Raw genomic sequence first — 23,995 nt, forward strand, 5'->3', positions numbered from 1 at the left:
CAGCTCAGGCTTGCGCTCAAGCGACCGCTCAAGCGACCGTTCACCACCGCCCAGGTCTAGGGCTCGAAGCATGCTGCAACAATTGAAATGACTTATTAGAGATAGATTCTATATTTTATATACTTTGATAGTTAACTTACAATTATAATTACAGGTATTCATTTTAGGAAATTGTGATTTATTCTTATGTTAGCATTTATTTCCGAATGAACAATAGATATGAATTTATTCGTAAAACTGATACCGATAAAAACACAAAATATAATTTTCAAAACCCGTTATATTTTTGTAATTTATACTTATAATGAAAATCTACTGGACTCACGTGGCAAAACTAAATTATACATTACAATATTTAAATTTATACTTTTTTCCTGTTACTAAGTATTTATTTAAATTTTTATTTAAAAAGACAACTCCCGCACTAAGAATTGCTCTTGTGTCGCGGGGACTTTTACAAACATACAAACAACGGACACAAAGCACAACCAGACCCGAAACAATTATTTGTGGATCGCACAAATAATTGCTCCGTGTGGGAATCGAACCCACGACCTCCCGTTGCAGTGGTATCGGCGTGGCGACCTAAACCACTGCGCCATGGAGGCAGTCAAAAGTAGTTAGTCAGAGTAGTTAGTTAATTGTACAAAAAAAAGAAATAATAGAGTCATTTTCTATTTACTTAAGTAATGACTGATGACTCGAAAAATAAAAGTAACGGCAAACCGACATTCATTGTCAGACAACTTTTACGGAAGAGAAAAACGAATTTTAAAATATAGGTACTCGTAAAATGTCGATGGCTATTTAATAATCATCGACCGAGTTACATATAAAGAAATTTAGTTCCGACATTTTTGGGATGCACATCATAAAATTGTTATCGCAATTTGATATACGTAAAATGTTCATCTACCCGCAAATACCTTGATCATAATTAAAAGAGAATACCATAGATTATCCTGATTATAATACAAGGGGTTTTAATTATAGCCAGGTGAGCGGTCACCGTTCGATACCCCAATAAATTGAGCCAGGAGTGAATTGATTAAACAATTTCCACGTGAATTAATTAAGTATTCTAATTAATAGGAAGTAAGGCCCTCTATTGGCAATATTCCTTTAATAAATTTATTGAGATTGGGACCCTGTGAGCGGTATCTTACGGCTATTAGGAGATAAGACCCACCCTACCTGTCCATTTATTGCTATTATTTTATGTGTACTTAATATCTTAACACTGCGTTACTTTAGGGGACCCCTAAGCGACCATTCGGGGATAAAGTCCCTGGTTGTAATCTGACAGTTCACTCTTCCATTGTCAAATTCAAATTTCCAAAAAAAGAATTTGACGTTTTAAAGAACGTTCGGAAATGGAATAAAAAAAAGTTGTACAGTTAAAAAATCATAGACATAATTTGTTACCACAGTTACTATGTACATTTTGATTGTAAAACTAATAATAGCACGGTTTCCGATAAAATCTGTGATATTTCAAAAATAGTTTTTATTGTGTACAATCTATTTTTACAATAATGACTGCTATCTATTCAACCTTCGTGAATGATTAATTTAAATTTCTGACGTCACGGCGATCGGTGTTTGACGTAAAACTCAATTGTTAAAACTTAGTTGTAATATAACTATTAAAATTACTATAGACTAATTGCCAAGCTTAATTATATACTATAGTATAGTTTTAGTACAAAACCACCATTGAAATCAGATTCGCACAAACGTTTTCTAATTAAAGATTGCTAATTTCAACAAAAAATATTTACGCTAATTACTTTCGCAGAACAATGAACAAGATATTAGTTAAAAAATATAATGTTTCATAAATATAACAATACGTAATTAGTCGACTAATTTCTAATGTAGAGTATTTATTTATTTACGTTCAGAAAGGGACCGAAACACTAAAACTATCAACAACATATTGTAAAGGTAACTCACGAAATACGGTCTTTCGATCGACAAACAAATCTAGCGACTCGACTTACTAAAGTTTCAATCACTCGACTAGTTGGTACAACTCTAGTACATTTAAACGACTAGTCGGTCGATCAGTCGGGGAATTTGTTTCGTACCTGAGGCACAATAGGGTTGCACGTTAATTACAATTTAATATATCGCCAATTAAATCGTTGATCGGTAGGTAGTCGAATCTCAGAGGTGTTGCCAGCTCATTGTGTATGAATGAGGTTTATACGGGACTTTGTTAAGTAGTTGTAGTTTAATTTGCTATTTGTTACGTTTGGCTTTTTAAGTTGTTTTCAACTTTTTGGTTTTATAGAAAGGGAGATTTTGGATTTATTTAACAAAACTGTGAGGTAAAATAGTGATATTTTGTTGGAATCTTTATAAACTTACATGGAACTTTACATAGAAGCGACAGTTAATTCATAGCAAATCTATAATAATTTGTTAACCTAACCAATACATTATCCAAAGGCAGTAATACTACATAAAACAGAAGCTTTTTATTATAATATTTTCTATTGAGTTCTCAAGAGTAAATTTTCTCTATAGTCACATTTGACAGTTAAACGTCAAAAATTCGCGCGCAAACTTTAAAGGTAGTTCAAACTTTTCACGTAACCCACATATTAAGAAAAAAGGTAAGCAAAATGACTTAGGAAAGTGTTCTAAAGGTTTTAAGGAAGGTTAGCCTTAGGTTAACCTAATGTTTTACGACTGGTTTTAAAAGTGATACATTATGAAGAGGATGACACAGTTGTTGAGCAAAGTTTGGGAAACTGTTGAGTGGTTTGGGATGTTACATTTCCAACGACGTTTTAGTGTGAGTTATTGTGTTTGAAATATTAAGTAAGAGGTCGATGTAGTTAATACATTTCTTGATATTACAGCATTGTCATCATCAGCCTAGCCTTACTCCAACTATGTTGAAAGGCTTCCAGTCTCACCGGGTGCACCTGAATACTAGTATTTTACATGGAGCGACTGCCTATCAGACCTCCACAACCCAGTTATAACACGATGCCCGTCGGGGAGACTGGTTTTCAGAATGTCAAGCTTCTGACTACTTTAAACGACTGTCAAAATGAGAGCCGGGACTCACAAATTTAACGTGCATCGGATAATAATATTATATTTAAAGTCTAACCTCAAAAAATATTTCTCTACAAAATCCACTCCATCGTAACCTTGTTCTAAACGAAAGCTTAAAAGCATCTTTGTCTTGTCCAAAAGCCTTCGGTGTAAGTCGTGTGCACACTGAATATTTGATGCGCCGATGTAACCGATGTTGTGTACATACCCTTACTTCGTATTCATTACCAAAGTTCACTTTTAATATGTTCTGTGGTAAAACTTAGTTTAGCTTGATTTTAAAGGGAATTTAGCTAAGGATGGGGTAAGAGAGGGTTATTGAGATGTATGTATAGATTGAAGGAGTCATGATAAATGTTTTTTGTATTAATTGGGAGTGAATGATGATGAAGATAATGGAATGGTAGTGTTAAAACTAGAAATGATGATGATTTAGGTATTTGAAGACATTGTTTAAGAGAATTTATAGATATTTTCGTTGATATTATGATGACATTACAGGTGTGTTTCTGTTTGAAATAATACAGATAAAAAGTAGTTTAGAAAGTTAAACTTATACTCTTTAAAATATAGCTTGATTAAAATGACAGTTCTAAGCAAAACAGATGACGCAACTTTGTAGTGACGTCTCACGAGTATTACAAATTGAAACACGAAAAATCTGTCTTGTCTAGCATTATAACTATTTTTTAAATACAGATCCTCAATAAGAAATCAGATAATTCAGTACAATCAGCCTTTAAACTAAAAATCAGTACTATTTTCTTTAGTCTTAAAAATAAACCTAATAATTTTCAACCTCTCTACAAGGCGTCTCCTCTCCCGTCTCCTCTACGTCATGTTGCAAAAATTTTAGTGAGGAGACACAATAGATAAGAGTAAATCGACTGATTAATCGTTAATCGCGAAGTACACTTTGATACTATTTGTGACCAAGAATTAATAATTAATCTCCAAGATTGTTCCAGCGATTCTGATGATACCGATGAGAATGATACTGATTTAGGATGCGCACCATTAGCTGCGCATCCTATATTACTATCATCCTCATCCCTATCATCAGAATTGCACCATTAACTGAATATTTTTTTTTTTTTTAACTGTTTTCATTGTTTTATTTAATTGATCCTAATTAATACTAAACTAGGAGAGGTCTCCGTGCGGTGTTAAAAGTAGGGCTGGTCGTCCTATACGAATTTGCTTAAACAATAAGATTCACAACAACAATTAGTAAAAAGCTAATTCAAAAATAATTGAATCGAATATAATTATTTTAGATTCGATTTTTTTGCTATCGATTTTGATCAATACTTCTACAACCCTAGTCAAATAGTTTGACATCTGCCATTCTAATCAAGCTATATTTTAAAGAGTATAGTACGTTTAAACTTGTTATTCTAAGTGACAAGTAAACAAGTTAAAAACGTTCCGATTAGTCAGTTCGTTTGTCCCCGACCATAGACAAATAACTGCAAAATGACTATCATATTTCAAAATCTGTGACAAAATTTTGATTGATCGCCGCGGCTCGTTTTCACCCTTTAAAGGGAATATTTCAAAGACATATTTCCAAAGGGGTTGAACGTAAAGGGATGTTATATTGATTAGCGAATTACGAATTCCTGTTGAGTTCTTCCTCTTGTTTTATTGTCTATGTGTCATTGGGGAGCGCGTAACGAACAAACACAACTTACTTGACAAAACTCTGCAAATTGCTTTACCCACAGATTTTTCGTAAACGTCACTCTGACATTAGTTTTGACATTGACACTCTTAGGCGTGTTATGTCAACAATCGATTGTATTCAAATGACTAGGTGATCTGGCTATTTCCTAGGCGGACAATGCGGTGACGTCACTCGCTATCAGTCCGATCGCCGATAACGCCCCGCCCCCGCACGACTGACCAATCACCGATCGATCGGACACTAACTAACGCCTTTGCCTACATTTCAACTACTTAAAAATGTCAAACAAACGCCATTGGCTCCAAACGTTCGTATTGACACAAACTCCATGTTCCATATTTAGTCTATGACAAACGTTTGTCTATGAATGCTCTGTCAACACGGCGTAAAAAGCTTAGGGCCGACGGGCATTCTTTATGGCATAAAAAATCGTCGGGGAGCGTAAATTAGTTGATAATTTGTGTGCGACAGTGTTAGGCTAAACTTTCGTTAAATGTAAGACAAACATCGCCTAAGCAAATGGAGACAGGTGTCCGCGATAGGCTCTTATATTGATATATAGGGACGCAAACAACGCCACATAATATAACATGTATGTTTCGTTGAAATTATGTAAATCGTGTGTGCTCACAAGTTAATTAAACAAGAGATAACCGACTACAATCTTTATTTGTACTTTTTAAAATTTCATCTTTGACGTGTCAACATCGTAACTTCATTCTACTATTTTTTTAATCAAATGTGAGCGTTAGAATGTTGATCATGTTAGGAATGTGAATTTATAATGAAATATTTTTGTTAGTCTGGAATATAAAACTATTTGCCTAGTCGTAAAACTGACTTTTATATTTTCGAACCAAACATTGTTTTTCATTAAATAAGGCGGCGTAATTTATGGAAAAGGGACACATAACAAAGCCGAGCGTCTTAGCAATACAATTATAAAGGCCACAGATTAAATAAAATCCCTGCAACGGAGCACAGATAACAAATAAATCGAACGTAATCGCCGCGCAGCCAACGTAAGCGGAGATTTGGCGGGAACCGCGTGCCGTTCAGAAATCAATCCATTTCTCCCTCCATTAAGCTTTAATCTTTGGGGGTTGGCTATAACTTAATCCTTACTTGAGAACCGGAATAAATAAGCTATAAAGCAGTGCAGGTGCTTGTGTTTATACACAGATATAATAGAGAATTATAGATCTTATAGGATTATGTGAGGTTATCTTTTGTAAGAAAGCAATGATGGGAAAAGTAGCAAATGTCGTTTCGCGTGTTCGAAGTAATAATTGAAATGGTTGTGCACCGTTTATTTTTCTATCATAGTGTGTCGTGTGGACAGGTATATTACGTTCGTTATGTGATTGCGATGTTCGGATATTTGCTTTGTTATTGTATGCTTGTTAGCTACCTTTATTTGATATCATATTCGTCTTGTTTGTTCAACGTTCTGTATAAATTAGTATAATTATGAAAATTTTCTATTATTATAGACTGGATATTATAGTTGTTAAAAAGAGTTTAGATTTGTCTGTGGTCTAGAAACTTTGAAACAACTTTTTATAAAAAAAATTGTTTCAAAATCACATGAGACTAATCTTCTTAAACAAAAATACGCCGCGATCAATATATCGCGAAATGAAAACATCTCATAATTTTCAAAAGATTATAGACACTAAAATAACATTTTCGCTATACATTCTAAACATGAATAACGCGTTCCAATTTCCGATTTCCTGTCATAAAGCATCGATTAACGTTTTTTTTATTTTTAGTTTTTAACGTGTTTGCACAAGCGTGGATTTTATGTCGCCGGCCTGTGTGATATGTTCTTTGACGGTACATCAAAGAGTTTGGAGACCGTATTGGTAGAAATAACACATAAAAAGTACAAAAACATTGGTTTTTGAAGTTATTACAGTGATATATATAGACTGAGTGGTAAACGACACCCTTTTGTGATGTGGTCCTGTTGGGGACGGATATGACTTGATACTTTAGTGAATATACTGTTTTGGGGCTGAAAAAGCTTATTTAAAGACTGTGCGCATAATAAAATAGAATAAATTACTAATTATTCGTTTTGAAGGATCGTAGCAAGTGACTTTTTCTGGTCTCTGCTATTCCCTATGGGGAGAAGAATGCATTGCATGTATGATATATTATAAGTTTACGAAAACTAATAATTTCCATCAATATTTCTTTTAAAGGGACCCAACCCAGGACACTTTCGTCGTTAAAAGACACAACACGAATAGCAAAAGAAAACCGTTTACGAAAAATACTACTTTTTACCATAAGAAGGAGCTTGTACTACATCAATAGTGCACTCTCATCAACTAATTTACAAAATCGTCATCAAACTTTTCAATCTAATAGTGTAGTTTTCCCACGTGCTGAAGCTTTAAAGCAATCAGGATGCGATCAGTCAACTTCCTGAACATCCATCACCCGATAACGTATTAGTAGCTAACTTTATCAAACGATCGATAAACAATGTCTCACCTGCAGGACTATAAAAGCTTATGGCACTGCTAATTAGAAACCACTTAGGACCTTTTTGGAATAAGTTGGAGGAAAATGTTTTTGGGAGTGCGGTGATTTTAAAAGGGCGTAAGATGATGTTAAGTTGTAGTTACTTATGTCGTTTGTCAATGAGGGAAAAGTGCAACTTTAGTGCAGAAAATGGTCGATATAACATTTCAAACGAAATTTTACTTGTGTACTAGGTTTAAAAGCGTTAGTAATTAAAAACGATTTAATTGTTTGGGGAAAATTAACTCGAAAACTACTGTATGTAGCATAACTTTTTTTGTATTCCGAAAGAAGCTTGTAGATCTTAGTTTAATAGAAATCATATAATAGAACACTTTTTTCCCAAACAGAAATCACAATCACAGCAATTTTCTTACATATTTATAATATAACTAGTTTGAAACTTAACCATTATTTATATGACTAATGTTGTAATTGAGTAACAATTATAAGAATCTGACTCATTAAGTTCATCGCCTTCCTATCTCCCGTCAGCAAGGCTCTACTTAGTCAACAGCACGGCTAGAAACATAATCCTTTACTTAAGGTACACAGTACACAAACTGTGTACTTAAGTACATATGTTCGATGTGTACTGTGTACTGTGTTTGCTGACCGTACCTTTGACTGATAAGCAGGCGCCTTTGTTGAGTATGTTACTCAATTTATGTTTCTATTTGTCAAGGAAATTATTTTTAGTGTTCAAGTATCAAGATCTGTTGCGTTTGTGTAGTGGCTATTAAGTTTTGACATGTGTCAATTATTTTGCGATTAAAAATATCAAAATGATTGATCGATAACATTTAATTGCAAAATAAATCAGTGTTTTATTGGGTAGGTTTTTGGTTAAGTATTATGATAAAAAACGGCTTATTAGTTTGTTTGCTAAACGAAATGCAGTCATCGATAAGAATTATTAAATCAAAAAAACAATATCTCACTCTACTATGGCGTCAAAAAACATCCCTCGATTATTCTATTTATATTTCCCACTGATGGGACAGGAAAATAAAAAAACCCAGTTCTCAGGGAGCGATTTCTATATCAATAACGTGTGTAAATACAAAGGGAGGCTGCTAAATTCCATATCTCGAACGTTTAGCGTATAGCTGTGAAATCCATGAGACTGCGACACAAGTGCTTTTCGATTTCCGAACGAATGAAAAAACGTCAGGATCAAAAAATGAAACGTCAAACGAAAAAAAAGGTGTTCGGACCTCCTTAGTGGACGTTTTTGGGAGCCGATGGGTGTATGAGTAAATAATCGTAAGTGAGTTTACCGCTTATGTGTATATTACAATATTTATTTATAATATACTTTGGAGTTTAAGGTATTGGGCGGGACCAATCACCAAAGAGATACTGTTTTTTTTATATCGGTCATCTCATTTTTCTACGGTTCTAGTTTTAGTTAATTCTGAAATAGTAACCAAACTTTTATTTTTTTTTCTCTATCAGAGTAGTCTAAAACCCAATTACCCTTTCTAGTGAACAAGGTACCATAACTTGAACATACAAAGCAATAAACAAAGCCAGAACTAAAATGTCAAAAGATTTTCAAAGACTGACAACTCAATCATTTGTACCGAGAAGTCCATAAAAGTTCCTTAAGGATGCGGCACTTAAACAGTGATTATTGTAGGCTGTATAAACAATTGTCAGTGCCGCGACATAGACGTTCTTTTTTTAAAAGTTTGACAGTATGTGTAATGGCTGCCACATCAAAGCAATGTGTTTATTGATGTATCTGATTTCGAATTAAAATATATATATGCGATAGACAAAAGTAGATTTTAAAATGGATTTGTAATCGGTGGACATGTTTTGTGTTCGTAATTTGTTTGTCTGTAAGAATAAGACTTAACTTTAAACAGTCCAACGTCGGTTAAATAAGTCTGTGGGTCACTGATATTCTAAATTATGAATATTGTTGCCGCAAATCTTGTACAAGGCTTGCTACTAAGTCTTTAATATTAATTAATTTATTAAAAGCAATATAAGCTTACAGTTTGACACAGTTTTAGCAAACTTAACACTTATTTTCAAACTGAAACTGTTCTTTTATCATCATATACCTTAGTTAATAGATGTAGCATAGACATAAGCATATGTTGCACGAAGCTTGTCTCCCTGGCCGGCTTCAAGGCTCGCTCGGCAAACAGATACGCGTGTGTACTCTCAGGTGAATGTACGATACACGTTATCAAGTTTATTAACACTCCTATGTGTTGCAAGTAATTTGTGGTATAATATTGTTAGGTGATACTCTTTGGTACGAAGATGAAAGATCAGCAGCGTTTAATACGATTTTTGGGACATGACAGTCATTAGAAAAGGTTTTTGGGTTGTTTTAGTGAGTTTTTCTGTATATTAAAGTTAGTTATGTGCTTTTGGATTAAAATTTTAAGATAATGATTTGATAGATGCGAAAGTAGGACTCTCTTTTATCGATAAAATAAGACACGAATTTATAGAATTTTATTATAAAAAATGATATGAACTGTAGCAAAAAGGCTACTCTATAACTCCTAGATCGTTAGACAAGTTTCGTACAGCTTTGTGGCTCTAAAACATACCTATCGCCAAATAACTTTAAAAAAAAACCTCCCTAAGAAGTTAACGTTTACTCCTCTACCCACTGGTCATAAAAACACATTGAAACCTTTCCTAGAAGCCTTCAATACTTTACAAAAGTATAAAAAATAGTATACTAACTTGATTTCCCTCTTAATATCATCATAATCTCTCTGGTTGTCGAGGCGTGCTTCAAGCCGCGCGATGTGTTGTTTCTTCTCGTCGAGCCGCTCCTCCAAGCGCTGGAGCTGCTGCGCGTGGGCCTCTTGCAGCGCCGTCAGGGAAGCTTGCAGCCGGCGGACGTCTTCTACCAGCTGGGCGATCTGGGACAAAGGAAAAGAAAAGGTAAAGATTTGATAAATATGACTGGAATTATATAAAATCACGCCTTTTTTCCTTACAGGTAGGTAGCGTATTAAATAGGATATTGGGATACAAGGGATCTAGTGTCAGTTACAAGGATTAAAAATGCGACCTTATTCCATAAAAGAAGTTTAAAATCTTCGAAGATTCGGACTTTATCATTGAATAATCTTTACCATGAAGTGAATGGAAATAAATAAATGACGCATATTATTGTATCAGGGAAAATTTTTCATCGATGGGTTTTAAATACAACGGTTTTTTAACGATTTTGACAGTTCATATGCGAGTTCCTGTTAAAACTGTGAAATTATTGTTTGAATAAAAAGAACCATGGAAAAAAACGGGGATTATTGACATAGTTTATTGCATTCAAGATTTTCATTTCAAACTTTTACGTACGTCACAATTCCCCTGATAAATCAGTCTTATAATAGCATTAATAGTGTTATCTAGAACAATAAAATAATTAATATGATTAGGTATTCTCTCCAATCTTTACTGTAATGATAATTAAATAATAATATATCTTTATACGGGATTTTCCCCTAATTCTTAATAAATATGACCGGTTTTTCCTGTTTATTGTTAAATAAGTGATTAAATGTTTTATTATTTGAAACAATTGTCATAAAGTATTATTTTTACGCAATTATTTTAGCCAAGGAAAATAACGACACGGATTTTGGCGCTCATAATTAATCATATAGAAAAAAATACAGTTTGTAATTCGAATGTCAATTATTTGCGGCCATTTTGATCTGTATTTTTTTTAAATTTCTTTTTATTTTTTGGTAAGTACCTATTTATAGAGTATACATTTTCCCTTCATAAAAAATAATATACAGTAGTCTACAATCAGCAACTCAATTCGCATTTCCGTTGACCGATCGGCGATCTATTCATAAAATTGCAGACACTTCAATTAGATGCCAGTAAAAATGTGCTGGAAATTAGACCTTATGTGTTTGTGATAAGATCGTAGCTATTATCCGACCTTCGGAAGATATCAATTGTAATGGCATCAGGTAGGGTGTTGGAGCATCCAAGCGGAGAGATATGTATCTAAAGATGAATGCGGCGGAAATCGCACGCGTCACGTGACCGGCCCGTGTTACAACACTCGCTACATTGATTTTTAAAGTTTTGTATTGAGAAAATTGTTGTATCTGTATCGATTTTGGGGTAAGGAATCGGGGACATTAGATTTTAAGGTTAGGCAAATCAGTGAAGATTTGTAATGTTCATTTTTGTAATGTTTTGGGTGAAAAGTTGATAGAAATGTGTTGAAGTAAGGGCGTTATCGACGTCCGAATTTCCAATTTCATGAAGGTTTTTAAAGTAAAGGAGTCATAAATATTATGCACTTAGTAGTTTTTAATATGAGTTTATTTTAACCACCAAATATCTAAGTTTTCCTTGCTTAACTTAATAGTTATTGGGGTATATTAGAATTGCATTGAATTTGAAATTAAATAACTGCCAATATACTCCGTTGATATTTTAAGTACACACAAATATGAATTACTTAAGCATATATCTCTATAGAATCTTAACAAAAACATCAAATGAATGTGTTTTTGTTTCACCATTTTCCGCATTGACAGATACAACACAATAGACTGATTGATGTTCTGTTTCATAGTTAGCTCCAAGGTCACCTCACAAGGTGACTGCTAAGTATCGTATTGTTCAAGATTTACTTACTATATGCCCTCCAAAATATAGGCAATTTTGACAATTACTTGTATCGAAAAAGGCGGGAAAACTGACAGCTGTCAAATTGACAAAAAAATTTAAAGAAAAAGGTTGTGTATGCCAATGAGAATGTGTTCTTTTTTTAATGGTTGTAAGTTTTTAAACTTCCGATATTTAAAAGTATAGCACAAATATTAACTAATGTTGGTTTTTAAATGGCATAATTAAAAATGTTTCGCTATTATACTAATTTGAATAGAATAATAACTCTTATTACTAACAATTGCTAAAGATCATAGCCGATAATATTATAATTGGTTAGTTTTTTAAACATTGAACGAAGTCATTGTTTTTTTTCTATAAAATTGTATTGTAATTGTATTTATTCTATGTACATGAATACAAACAATGATCTTTGAAATTAGTTAAAATCTTATGTCTAATTTTGTACCAAATATAAAAAAAGCTGCTGATTAAAAATGAGTTTTGTATTATACGTGATAAGGTTCAATATAATTTGTTTCTAATACACCTTGACATCGATATCTTAATACCTATCAGTGCTGTAATACTTCAGTAAATATTGTCAGTTTTGACGGAGCCTTGAAACTGTCGTAAATAATCTACCATTATATACTTATAATACCTTTTATATAAGATCGTAAAAAACATCCTTCAGACATCATTAAATTGTTATATTAATTTAGAACTAATGAGAACAGATGAAATATTTTGACAGAATATTCAAGATGGCTGACATGTGAAACGTCAAATTGTTTTTTTTTTAATTTGTTATGCAAACGTATTGCTGTATCAGTCCTTTGTTAATTTAAAATGTGTAAACAAATTGTCACGGTGTTTTTCACCGTTAATTCATAGAGGTTCTTCGTATGGTCGTAAAGGCTATGTAAACACGGGGCCCGCCATTCAGGATAGTACAGTCAGCAATAAAAAGTATTAGCCGAAACGAAAATTTGTCCGGACAGGACCGCGAGTAATTATTGTCTTAATTCGGAGCCCGCTGACCGCTATTAACTTAGACACAACTTAGAAGCGACGGCGGAATGAGAGTAGAATTTGTAGTTTGATGATTGTAGAAAATACAGAAGTTAAGTTACGATTGCTTGTGGATTATAATGCTAAGGTTATGTTTTAGTTACAACAGCCTAAGAGGCTTCTACTTTACTTTACTTAAAGCAAGGTTAAATCTAAGATAAAAAATAAAGCAACCTGCGACCACGACACGAGACTTGTGCCAAAACGTCAAGCAAATATAAATAAAATTCGTATTAGTTAGTAACAAGAAAGTAAAGCAACCGTTTCAAAGTAATGCTAATCGTACCGGGAATACAAGAAATCACTGTGAACAGCGTAAATTTGTCAAAAATCAAAGTCGCCGCTGCCGCCCGTATTTTACGCAGCATCCAAGGGCTGTTCCTTCAGCAAAGGGTTAAGGGCAACCCTCGCACAATTACCTACAATCATTACAGTACAATTATGTTTTGGACCGTCACAGTTTCAGCTTTTTATTGAAGTCTACCACATTTTTAGTATAATTATACCTTAGCCACCGGGGTTTGTGATCACCCCACTGTGACGTCCATTAACTCGGATAGCTCTCTCTTAAAAAAGACCTTTCGGACAATTTGGTGAGATTTACATGTGTTAGCAAGTTGCGATGGGTTTTTTTAGGTTACAACTTCTAGTTTTGGAGTTAAACGTTGATGTGTAAAAGGCTTGTTTGAAGGTAGATGACTTTTGCTAGATTGTGTTTTTGCAAAATTTTGTCTTTACTTCGATATACAGACCATATAAAAGAAGATTTTGTGTTTAAATACAACCTTATTAAAGCTTGTTTGTCTGTCCTTTGTGTCAAAACTGCTAAAACATTTTGACAGTATTCTAGCTTATGTCTTTGGACATAAAATACAATTCTATTAAACAGACTACAACATAAATAGAAATTGCAAGCATTTAGCATTTACCTCGAGTCCCAAGGTTGCAAACAAAGTGCTTGTGTATGCGTGCATCACATTCTTATGTTCCTTCCGATGCAAATGACACGTCGCTTGCCATAAATCCACCCAGCCTTATCAGACGGGCTCGATTCTAGTCTACACGTATTTTTGTAGCCGATTGTACTTTGAACAAGTGTCGCTTTGATTTATGTTTGCTTGCTTTTAGTTGTATTAAAACTAGAAGATTTTAATGTATTTCAGTATTTAATATATACTTTTAATGTTCAACAGTATCGTAGCTTATAATTGATTACAAAATCAAATCGAATTCGCAGCCATAACTACAAATTCTTCATCAAAAAATGCTGGCCGCTCGCTTCACATTCCCATTTTTAAAAACCATATGCTCTACAAACATTCAATTCTTTTGTTCCATTTTGCAAAAACCATAACCTCTTTCATCCGTCCAAGATTGATGCAAAAGCAACAAAGATGTCTGCCGTTTTGTCTAAAACTCGAATAAAGTAACAAAACGGAATCAATTCAGGGCACAATGCGTCAATGCAGTGCTCAATCACAAAGGAAGTGATGAGAGACAACGGAATAAAAAAACCTAATACGCCATTTTGACATCAGAAAGAGTTCATGTTAGCTATCTGTCAAAGTGGTCAAACATTTTAGGGGTGACAACGCTTTCGACTTTTCCTGATACGATCCGTTTTGTATTCAAAGTGAATCTGTTTTGTAAATGATTTCAACAATAAATGTATTCTGCTTTGTGATAATTTCAGTGATACGAATAACGAAATACAATACAGTAATTAGGTAATAATTTACTTACTGTGATTGTTATTATGGCAATAAATAAAACTGTTTGTTAATAAAACCAAACTAAGTATCCGGTTCTCGTTAATTAGGCCGCATAAAACATCAGTTTTTCTTATATATTTACCTGCAGTGCCCCTCAATGTCAGTCATTTTATTATACACCGCGCTGAATATCCGCAATAGAGCGCTACAATCTGAATGTCGTAATGAAACTCATTAATTCAATAAGTATATTACAAGGATAGCTTTATCAAACGATGGTTACCCTATGCGAAATCGCGAATTGCCGGGAAACATTTATTAGGCCGACGTTTAAGCGGCAAAATTCAAATTTCGAATTCGAACGCGAGCAATACCAACTGTAGGAACAAAAAGACGTTCGGAAAGCTTCTACGGCGGGACGGCAGTTTTTCTTTTTACGTCATCTATAGTCTGTCTAGTTTGACGCGACGAGTTTCGTTTCGTTTCGAAAAAAATGATAAACGACGCGAATGATTGAACAGTTGGACGAGAGTTTCAAAAAGATTCCTACTATCCGTTTATTACGTGCTCTTCAGCTGTCATCGCATCTATCGGAATTAAAACGGCCGAATGAAAATGATTATTTTAACGTGTATCGCTGGGACAAACGTTTGTGATTCATAAATATTCACATTTCGGCAAATGCTTTTACAGTAACAGTTTGATTGACAATGAACGTCGCGATCATCAATCACGTGTCACATCGAACGTGGAGCGTGAAAATGGTAAAAATTAATAAGCACGGACAAGGGCAGGTGTGTGGTATATGAAACTAGTGTTATTGTATTGACGATAGGGTTGATATTTGTTTGCAGGATTGTTTTTGGAGTATATTTTAACGGCAAATAGTGAGTTGGAAGTTGTACATGCACTTTTGACATGATACGTCGGTGGCGTTCGGATAAACACAGCGATGGATCGTGATCATTTCGATTATTACTTTTTCGACGTTGTCAGTTCACGTTTGGTAAGTTTACGTGCGGAGATTGTGTCAGTATTAAATAGAGGATAGTTTTTAATGAACCGTGTAACAGACGTGATTAACGTTGAATGAAGGATATTCGTGGCGGCCGGCGAATTTAAGACTCGGGATTGACGGCGCTATCATTTTGTTCTTTTCATTTCAGGACTGTTTTAATGAAACGTATTTTCAGTTTTGATGAAGTTCAGCTTTTATGACTTTGTCGTTTAGGAGTTTGAAATAGAAATTAGTATTACAAAATAGCTGATTACGTTCACATTTCATTTTCTTATACGTAATTTACACTATTAAAAAAAACAATACGAATAGGCGGTACAAGCACATTTTTATTGACAATCCAATTATCGTTCAGAAACACGACACAGACAAGCCGAATGCAAACTGCATAGTTTCTGAACGAAATGAAGCAATTATAAGTTGTGGGAGCTCATTTATTGCTTGTCTATCGTTCACCGTTATAAAACTGGATGGAAAACTAAGTTTTGCTTGTTGTGGTGTGATGCTCCTGTTGGGGTGTCGTTGTTTGATTTCGTATAATTTCGATAAATTCGTATTGAACACGATTTGCTGTGGTTTTAATGTCTGGGTATGGATTTCAGGCGCTGGCAGTTTGATAGTTACCTTTGCTCGTTTGTTTCGATGATTGTTTTGATTTAGTACTATGATTTGCAGTTGGGAATGTTGTTTTTTAATTTTGTTTTGTGACTGTTTATGCGTTTGTTATTTGTTTGGAATGGGAGTCAAAGAATGATTAGTGTTTAATGGTGTATAGTAGTATATTATGTGGTGTTAATAAAAACAAGTAGTTCGATTTATTATAGTATAGTTTATAAGGGAATTTACGTATGAATGTTTTGCATATGAATGGAGACTTGTTATTGTTATTAATAACGACAGTAGTCGTTACGCTAAGTTTTCTAAACAACATAAATAAAAAGTTGACAAACTCATAATAGAAATGGTAGTCGAACCAACTGTCATTTTATTTAGATTAATAACTTAACCAACGGTCACTAAGGTCAAGAAGCAATAAAACTGTCATCTTCCATTTTTAAAATATCCGATAAAACATTTTTAAAAAGTACCCAACGTTGCATGTTACCAACCTCACGCGAACGAAAATAACCCGCCAATTACGTACAAACGTCATTGGGGATTAAAAGAAAAATATCAAGTGTAACGTGTTTCTTCCGTGGTAGAGGCAGTAGATCACGTGGGGTGTACGATATCTAGCCTAGATTATTTTGACTAACGGCCCGCTGTCGGGACTGACTGAAAAAATGCATACCATGGATAAAATATAGTGTTGCGGTGCAATTAAAATGGCGGCGAAGGAATTGGCCGGTCCGCGTTTTTATTTATCGTGTCTGTTTTAAAAATACCTATTGCCTTCTAAACACCTTAAAGTTTTTGGTCTATTTTTCAAATAATAAATTACCGCAATCAGTGCGGAAGGTTGGTGTGCTCTCTCACGCCACCTGGTGGGCGGCGAGGGTAATGCGCCGCAGCTGATCGCAAGGCCTTGCATTCTACCCCCGAAAAGCGCGATAATTATTTTAATTTATAGTTACCTATCGCTTCGCGCTATCACATTTATTTTTGTAGAGCGTTATTTTGTTCCGTGCGATAAGATGCGAAATCGCAATGAATTATAGCTAAATGGAATGAATTTTAATACGAATTTGTACTTGGTAGTTGTGCTTTGTTCTAATCTATTGACTAGGTCATGCATGCAACGTCACTTTCATTCCTATAATAAAATTTTAAAAAACTATTTTCCTTGAAAAGACTAATTAACAACCATTTTTTTGACTGAAGCACTCTTCTATTGGAGAATTTTTTTAGTTAGTAGAACAGTAATAGTTCAGTTAACTCTTAACTAAACTTAATTATCAATACACTACAGTGTAACTTCATACAAAACTCATCTTTGAAAGCGTATAAATATCTTGCAAGTGAAGTAAGTGAACTGAAGCAAGTCCTCCCTTGCCAACACGTCCCACGTAATCGTAACACGTTCTGTTCCGGAACCGGCCGGAGATTGACGGAATTGAGACTGTCACTGTTCTCAGTTCATTCAATATGTCAATCGTTTTGCACATCCCTAATTTAACATTTTGGATTTAGATTTCGAACGTTCTAACCGTTAGTTTTAAAAGGTTTAAACTATTTCGAATGTCAAAAAAAATTAAACGTTTCTAGGTTCTAAACTAATGTTTCTTTTCATAGATTTTGCGTAACGAATATAATTATGATACTTAAGTTTCGAATTAAGCTATTGTGACGTCACTATACAACCTCAAATTATTTTTTTTCATCTACTACTAATATAATAGTTTGACTAGTGTCAAAATAGTTCAAGCCTGAAAGCTTTCGACTTGATTTAAAGATTGTAGACTTCCTATATTGAGACACATGTGAACTGAAGGCATAAATATCGATGAACTTCATAAAATGCGTGTAAATTTTCAGTTACAATTAGAAATGAATGTTATTTTCACGATCAAATTCCCTTCAAACTCGTATGGAAAAGAACATAATTTGATAATACGAAGACATAGAAAAACAAAAAGCGGCAAAATTCGATATTAGCCATTAGTAGATTCGGAGTTTTCTAATTAGACTAAGCACACAAACGAAATAAAGCATTAAGGAGTTGTGCAAATAGAATGGAAGAAGGGGGAATGAGTGTAGATGTTCATATACTGGATACGGTACAGTAGAGTGGAGTTTGTATGAGGATTCATTTAGGATTGTGTGTGTCAAAAATCAAATTGAGAAATAAAATTGAAAAATTATGACTAAGGTGAAAATTTTTATAGTCCTTTGATCAGAAAATTGTCCTAAATTATCGTCTTAATGAACATAAATGAATAACAAACTGGAGGCAATTCCTATATGTTATAGTACTACATATTATGAAAGAAACTTAAGTCTCTTATTTGCTACCAACTCTACATATTAATATTTACCGAATATCGAAAGTAATCTGTTTCTCAATGTTTTTCAACATCAGAATATTTTAACTGGCTAAACTACACTAATTGTTCTATTACATGCACCTTCCAGTTGTTCTCTAATTCTTCGTGCACCCGTATGCAGGCTTCGTAAGCAAATAATATGACAAGATAAAGAGAATGGAAAACGATATTTTGTTCTACAAATATCGTTCATTTACTACACTAATAGTTCAGACATTGTATTACTTATATACTAGGCATAAAAGGTTTATCTCTAAACCGTAATATGGTGAAGGAAAATTGCGAAAATTTGTATTGTTGGAAAAAAATTAGTATAATTCTTGAATGTATATAGAATTATATGGCCATATCTGAGTTGATTTTCAGATCAAATACTTAATTGCTTTCGTATTGAAAGAAGACTTGGGCCCAATAGTTAAGTAATTTAATATATTTAAGTTTTTCATAAAGTAAACTTTAACATACTTTTTATAATCTTATATCAAATTTACGACCTTTCATTTTAATTCCTTAGCTTTTAGTTTCAAAGTTAAAAACGTAAACATACTTGACTATATCCTTGAGATTTTCCAACGCTCCGAGCGTCTCGTAACACGAATTTTTGAATTTTAAATTTCCTTTCAAAATGCTGGAGTAAATATACAAAGTATGACATTATTATGACATAGTGTAACCTTTTTAATATTGGCAATAATGACTTCAGATACCATAGAGTTGAAAAAGTTTGGTTAAGAAGTCCGATTATAAAAAAGCGCGAAAAATTCAACAGCTATGTTCCTATTTTGAATATATTATTGCTATTCTCGTTAATATTAAAATCTAAATAAATATTTATAAATTATACCATTTATTGTCCTAATGCTGGGCAAGGGTCTTCTCCCGCAATGAGGGAGGAATTAGGCCGTGAGTCCACCACGTTAGTCAAGTGCGACTTTGCGACGTAAAAATGAAAAAAAAAAACTCCTTTACCGACCTTTTACACACAATAACCTAATTCAACATACAAATCTATAAAAAAAAACAATATTAAAACAACTTCGCTATTAGTATGAAGGAAGTACACAAGATCGTCACCTACGCTGCAAGGCCAGGCCACAATGCACCGCCATTACTATTGTTACCACTAATACGTCTAATTGTACTCATATCATACGTTGATAGACGCTGATGGCCGTAGATTACTGTACTTACAACTCATATTGATTGTTCAAGTATAATCGATGCTATTAGCGTGTCATGTTGACAACTGTCAACTGTCAGATTAAGGCGCCATTTTTTAGTTGAATATTTTTGCGGTTTTCTTTTGAGGGAGTGTTTCCTTGCTTTTAGCTTAAATAACTTGAATACTAGTAGTTTAGAAAGTAAACTGAACGTAGACACAGTGTAAAGGACTCTCGGTTGACCGTTCTACCAATCGGTCAAAGCGCAATAGTGCTTGCCGTCGCGCCCTGCAATCTTTTCCTAAAATAGTTTCATCATGATGTAGTAAAATTATTCAAGTTATTGGTCAGTAGTTATGCTTAAGTAAGAAATATGGAGATACTGATAATTATGAATGATAAATCAATTCAAAAGCATTCAAGCATCTACGTTATAGTTCAATATTGTCACATAAGTAGAGCATTTTTAACTAGATAAAAAGATAGTTGTTTATTTCTTTTAGTTCCAAGTGCGGGTTAAATTACATAAATATTAGCACAAAATTACTTAAAAAGGCACGCAGTCATAGATTACAATAATAAAATTGTAGCACAGATACTAAAGTCTAATATAGCAAGAAATATTTATATTATCGCATAGTTCATTCGTAAGACATGTTTTTACGCAAATACCGCCATCTGGCGGCGGCCGGCGCGTAATTATAAATAAAATTGACATTAATTACGTGTCCTTATGTTTTTTTTAAAGTGGGTTAGTAATTTCTAGAAAATAATTCCTTTTAGTACGAGAAAAGGTAAATGTGTGTAATGAAACGTAGTTATTAAATGTTGAAGCAATTATTATAATTTAACTAGATAGAGATTAATGTCTGAGAGTCAAGCTATGCAGTGAAGCTTTACCTGGAATTATACTATTATTATGTACAGCTGTTTTGTAGCAGTATTGATGAGTGTTAGTTAGTTCGGAGTTGAATACCGAAGAAATAGAGAAGTACCTATTAATGGCGACTTCTTGAACTGTATTTATATAATGTATACAGAATAAAGCCTTATACATATATAATATCACTGATATCACAGTATAGATAGAAACGTTTGTAATACACCTACGTTTCTCAATTAACAGTGTTCTAAAATATATCTCTATAATGATAATAAATAAGTTCTGTATCATAATATTAAGTCGCGTATTAAAAAGGCATTACAATACCAAGAAAATTGTATCCCACCATATGATTAAATCAATTTAAAGACACTAGCAACACACGGTTTAAAAAGACAACAATTTCCGCCTCAGTTTTTCTTTTTAATTGTAATATATCCTGTGTGTATCATACTCTGTGGTACAATTATAGACATGTTTTAATATAGAGCGGTGTCTTTGGACACTATTACAGTATTACTCTACTTACTGTACCTTCATTTTATTAATCCTAATTTTAACACTTTACACGCTATTTTTTTTAGATTTTTTCATATTTTACACGCATGCTAGAAAGCACTTTAAATTACTTTTGAAAAATTATTGATTACTACGCAGATTTTCTCGACTCAAGTTTTCAATGTAAACAGAACAGACGCTCATCTTACTAATAGGACCCTTCTAATACACGCAAGCTATCCAAAATGACACTAAAATGTATAAGAGGGTAGTTAAAACACAACATAAAGCCCCCATCTCATCCCACACATAGAGACACATTAAAAAATCAATAGCAAAACTGCATGCTCACAATTAAGAAGTCCTCTGAGTCGAAACATCCCTCAAACGTCATGACACCCTTATACAAAAAACAAATGTAAACTACAAACACAAAAATAACCAAACATTCTTATTACAACGTTAATAAGGTCGGAAATTGTGTGTGAATATGAATAAAAACGGTAAAACGTAGAGTTATCCGGCCAGCAAAAATGTGCGCTTAGCGGCGAAACTGGGAGGTTGGGGCAATTTGGGCAATATGCAAAAGTTGGGTGTGGGGGGGTGTCGGGGGTGTCGTGATTAGGCCGTGTGTGCCGATGCGCATCTTATGCCCGCATTACCCTTTCGTTTTCCTTCCGATAGCTGCCTTTGTGGGCCCCTTCAGCTATCTGTGTAGAGATCATACGATACCAATTTTCTTTTGACGTTTTTTTTTGAGAGCCATCGATTAAGAGAGGTTTCTGTATTGTAAGATATTGAATTTTTGATTTATTTTAATGGATGCTCTCTTTGATTTGACTTTTGGATGGTTGTTTGAAATGTTTGACTGATTTTGTGAGGTTGTTTGATCTTTGAGGTGAGTAAGTATTAATTTTATTTTTCGTTTTTAAGTTGATTATTAGTTCTTGAACAAAATGATTTAAATATTTATCATAATTAAACATAAAAATATTTCTATAGTTGATGAAGGAATCCTACCGAATGTAAAATTATCATAATCTTTTAAGAAATCAATGTTAACCCAAACCACAGGCACCCTTCGATAGTTGAATCGAAGCCATTAGTGCACTGAGCCATCACAAACTTACAAAACTTACATCAAAAGTTAGTTCAAAACTGACACAATCGACTAAAATGTAATACCCATTAGGAAAATCGACTACACTCTAAGGGCGAACTCGTTAACACACTTTCCAAGTTTCCCATCGAAAACTACCCTCGTTTAGACTACCAAATACGTCGAGGACAAACTAATAAACGTGAATGTTTAATATTCCGAATGTTTCCCATCCCGAACATTTCAATACGAGTTTAAGTAATATCGAATTCAGCCATCACATTTCCACGTACAGCAGTAAAGGGAGACGCCGCCGTATTCTTCGGCGGATCTACGAACAACCAGACGTTATGGACTATTCCAAAGAGTGATTTCCCTTGAAACCAATGTAGCATATAAATACCATTATTCTGAAACAATTCTCGCTCTCCTCCCTGTTTTGTTGAGGGTATTCAATAACACGTTTGTAGCACACTTCACAGATTTTGTTCTTCAAACTCAGTTACGTGTGTTTGTGCGAACTTCTCCATGTTGATTTAATTCTCAACTCACTTCATACATAAAACATTCTCTTAGAATTGATATCATCGAAAATGAAGTACTCGAAAATAATTACACATGTTTTTATGAACGGTTCAGTGAGTTTTGTTGAAAATAGGAGAAAAATCCGAGCTCTCTAAACTTCGATACCGATATTGCCAAAAATTTTGTGAGTGAAACTTTGAAGAGCGTTCCATCAGTTCGGATATACTTGGCTCCCTCACACACCGGCGTCTAATGAAATCAGACATGCCGACGCAATTGTAGATTCAATTAGTACAGAGCAGTTACCATTCTTATCGGGACGAGACGATTTTACGAACGAATTAATCCGAAAACATACGATTCCTATCTTCCCCATCCTCCCCCATCTTAGCTACCCACCTAGCTATCTATTGTAGCTATCGATGTGATGTCATTGTATTTGCCAAGTGTAATTAAGTACAGGATTGAGACGCGAGTGATAAGTAATGGAGTTTAAAATGTACCAAGTTTCAACAGATGTATATTTATTGAACATTTTCAAGTTACGGTGAGCCGTTTGTACGATATGAGGGAATGATAAAACAAGAATAAACTTTGTTTTACTCAATTTGCTCCTTTGATTGATATTTAACTTAGTTATTAGCGCTACGAATCTAGAACTAAACTGAAATCAGTAATTAAGCATATAAAATTTACATTTTGTAAAACGGAACTTGTTCTATTTTTAAACAAGACGTTGACAGTAATAGAATCGTCAATTGACATTCGATTATAAAAATTAAGCTATAACCATAAACAATTAAGGAAATCGAATTATTCAATCGGAATAAATTAAACCGAATCGGAATAAATCATATTCGTGGAATTAAAATGCGATACTCGATAATTCAATAGACAACGTTGTAGAGGGGTCCAATCAAAACAGACGATACGAATCATCGATAAAATAGTGATAGAGGGGCGAATGAAAAAATAGGGTATTTTTTTATTATCGTTTATTGATCACTCACGCCACGTAGATTGGTATTAATGTGGTCCGTGGGGTGAGGTTTTTTATTACAAATCTCGTTGACGCAACCACAATTGGATATTGTGTGTAATTCTTTCGCACACAATGGTTTAATTTTTTCA

The 23,995-nt window shown here is 33.8% G+C and overlaps 1 protein-coding gene across 1 annotated transcript in view; it reads right to left on the reverse strand.

The window, feature by feature from the left end:
• The window catches only part of ct (homeobox protein, cut), a 167,119-nt gene that overhangs the window by 40,706 nt on the left and 102,418 nt on the right, over positions 1–23,995 (reverse strand). The window contains exon 4 of the mRNA XM_076127918.1: positions 10,010–10,191. Within this exon, the coding sequence (XP_075984033.1) occupies positions 10,010–10,191 (182 nt within the window). The remainder of the gene's footprint in view (positions 1–10,009; positions 10,192–23,995) is intronic.

Source organism: Anticarsia gemmatalis, chromosome 20, assembly GCF_050436995.1.
Source record: "Anticarsia gemmatalis isolate Benzon Research Colony breed Stoneville strain chromosome 20, ilAntGemm2 primary, whole genome shotgun sequence".
Classification (NCBI taxonomy): domain Eukaryota; kingdom Metazoa; phylum Arthropoda; class Insecta; order Lepidoptera; family Erebidae; genus Anticarsia; species Anticarsia gemmatalis.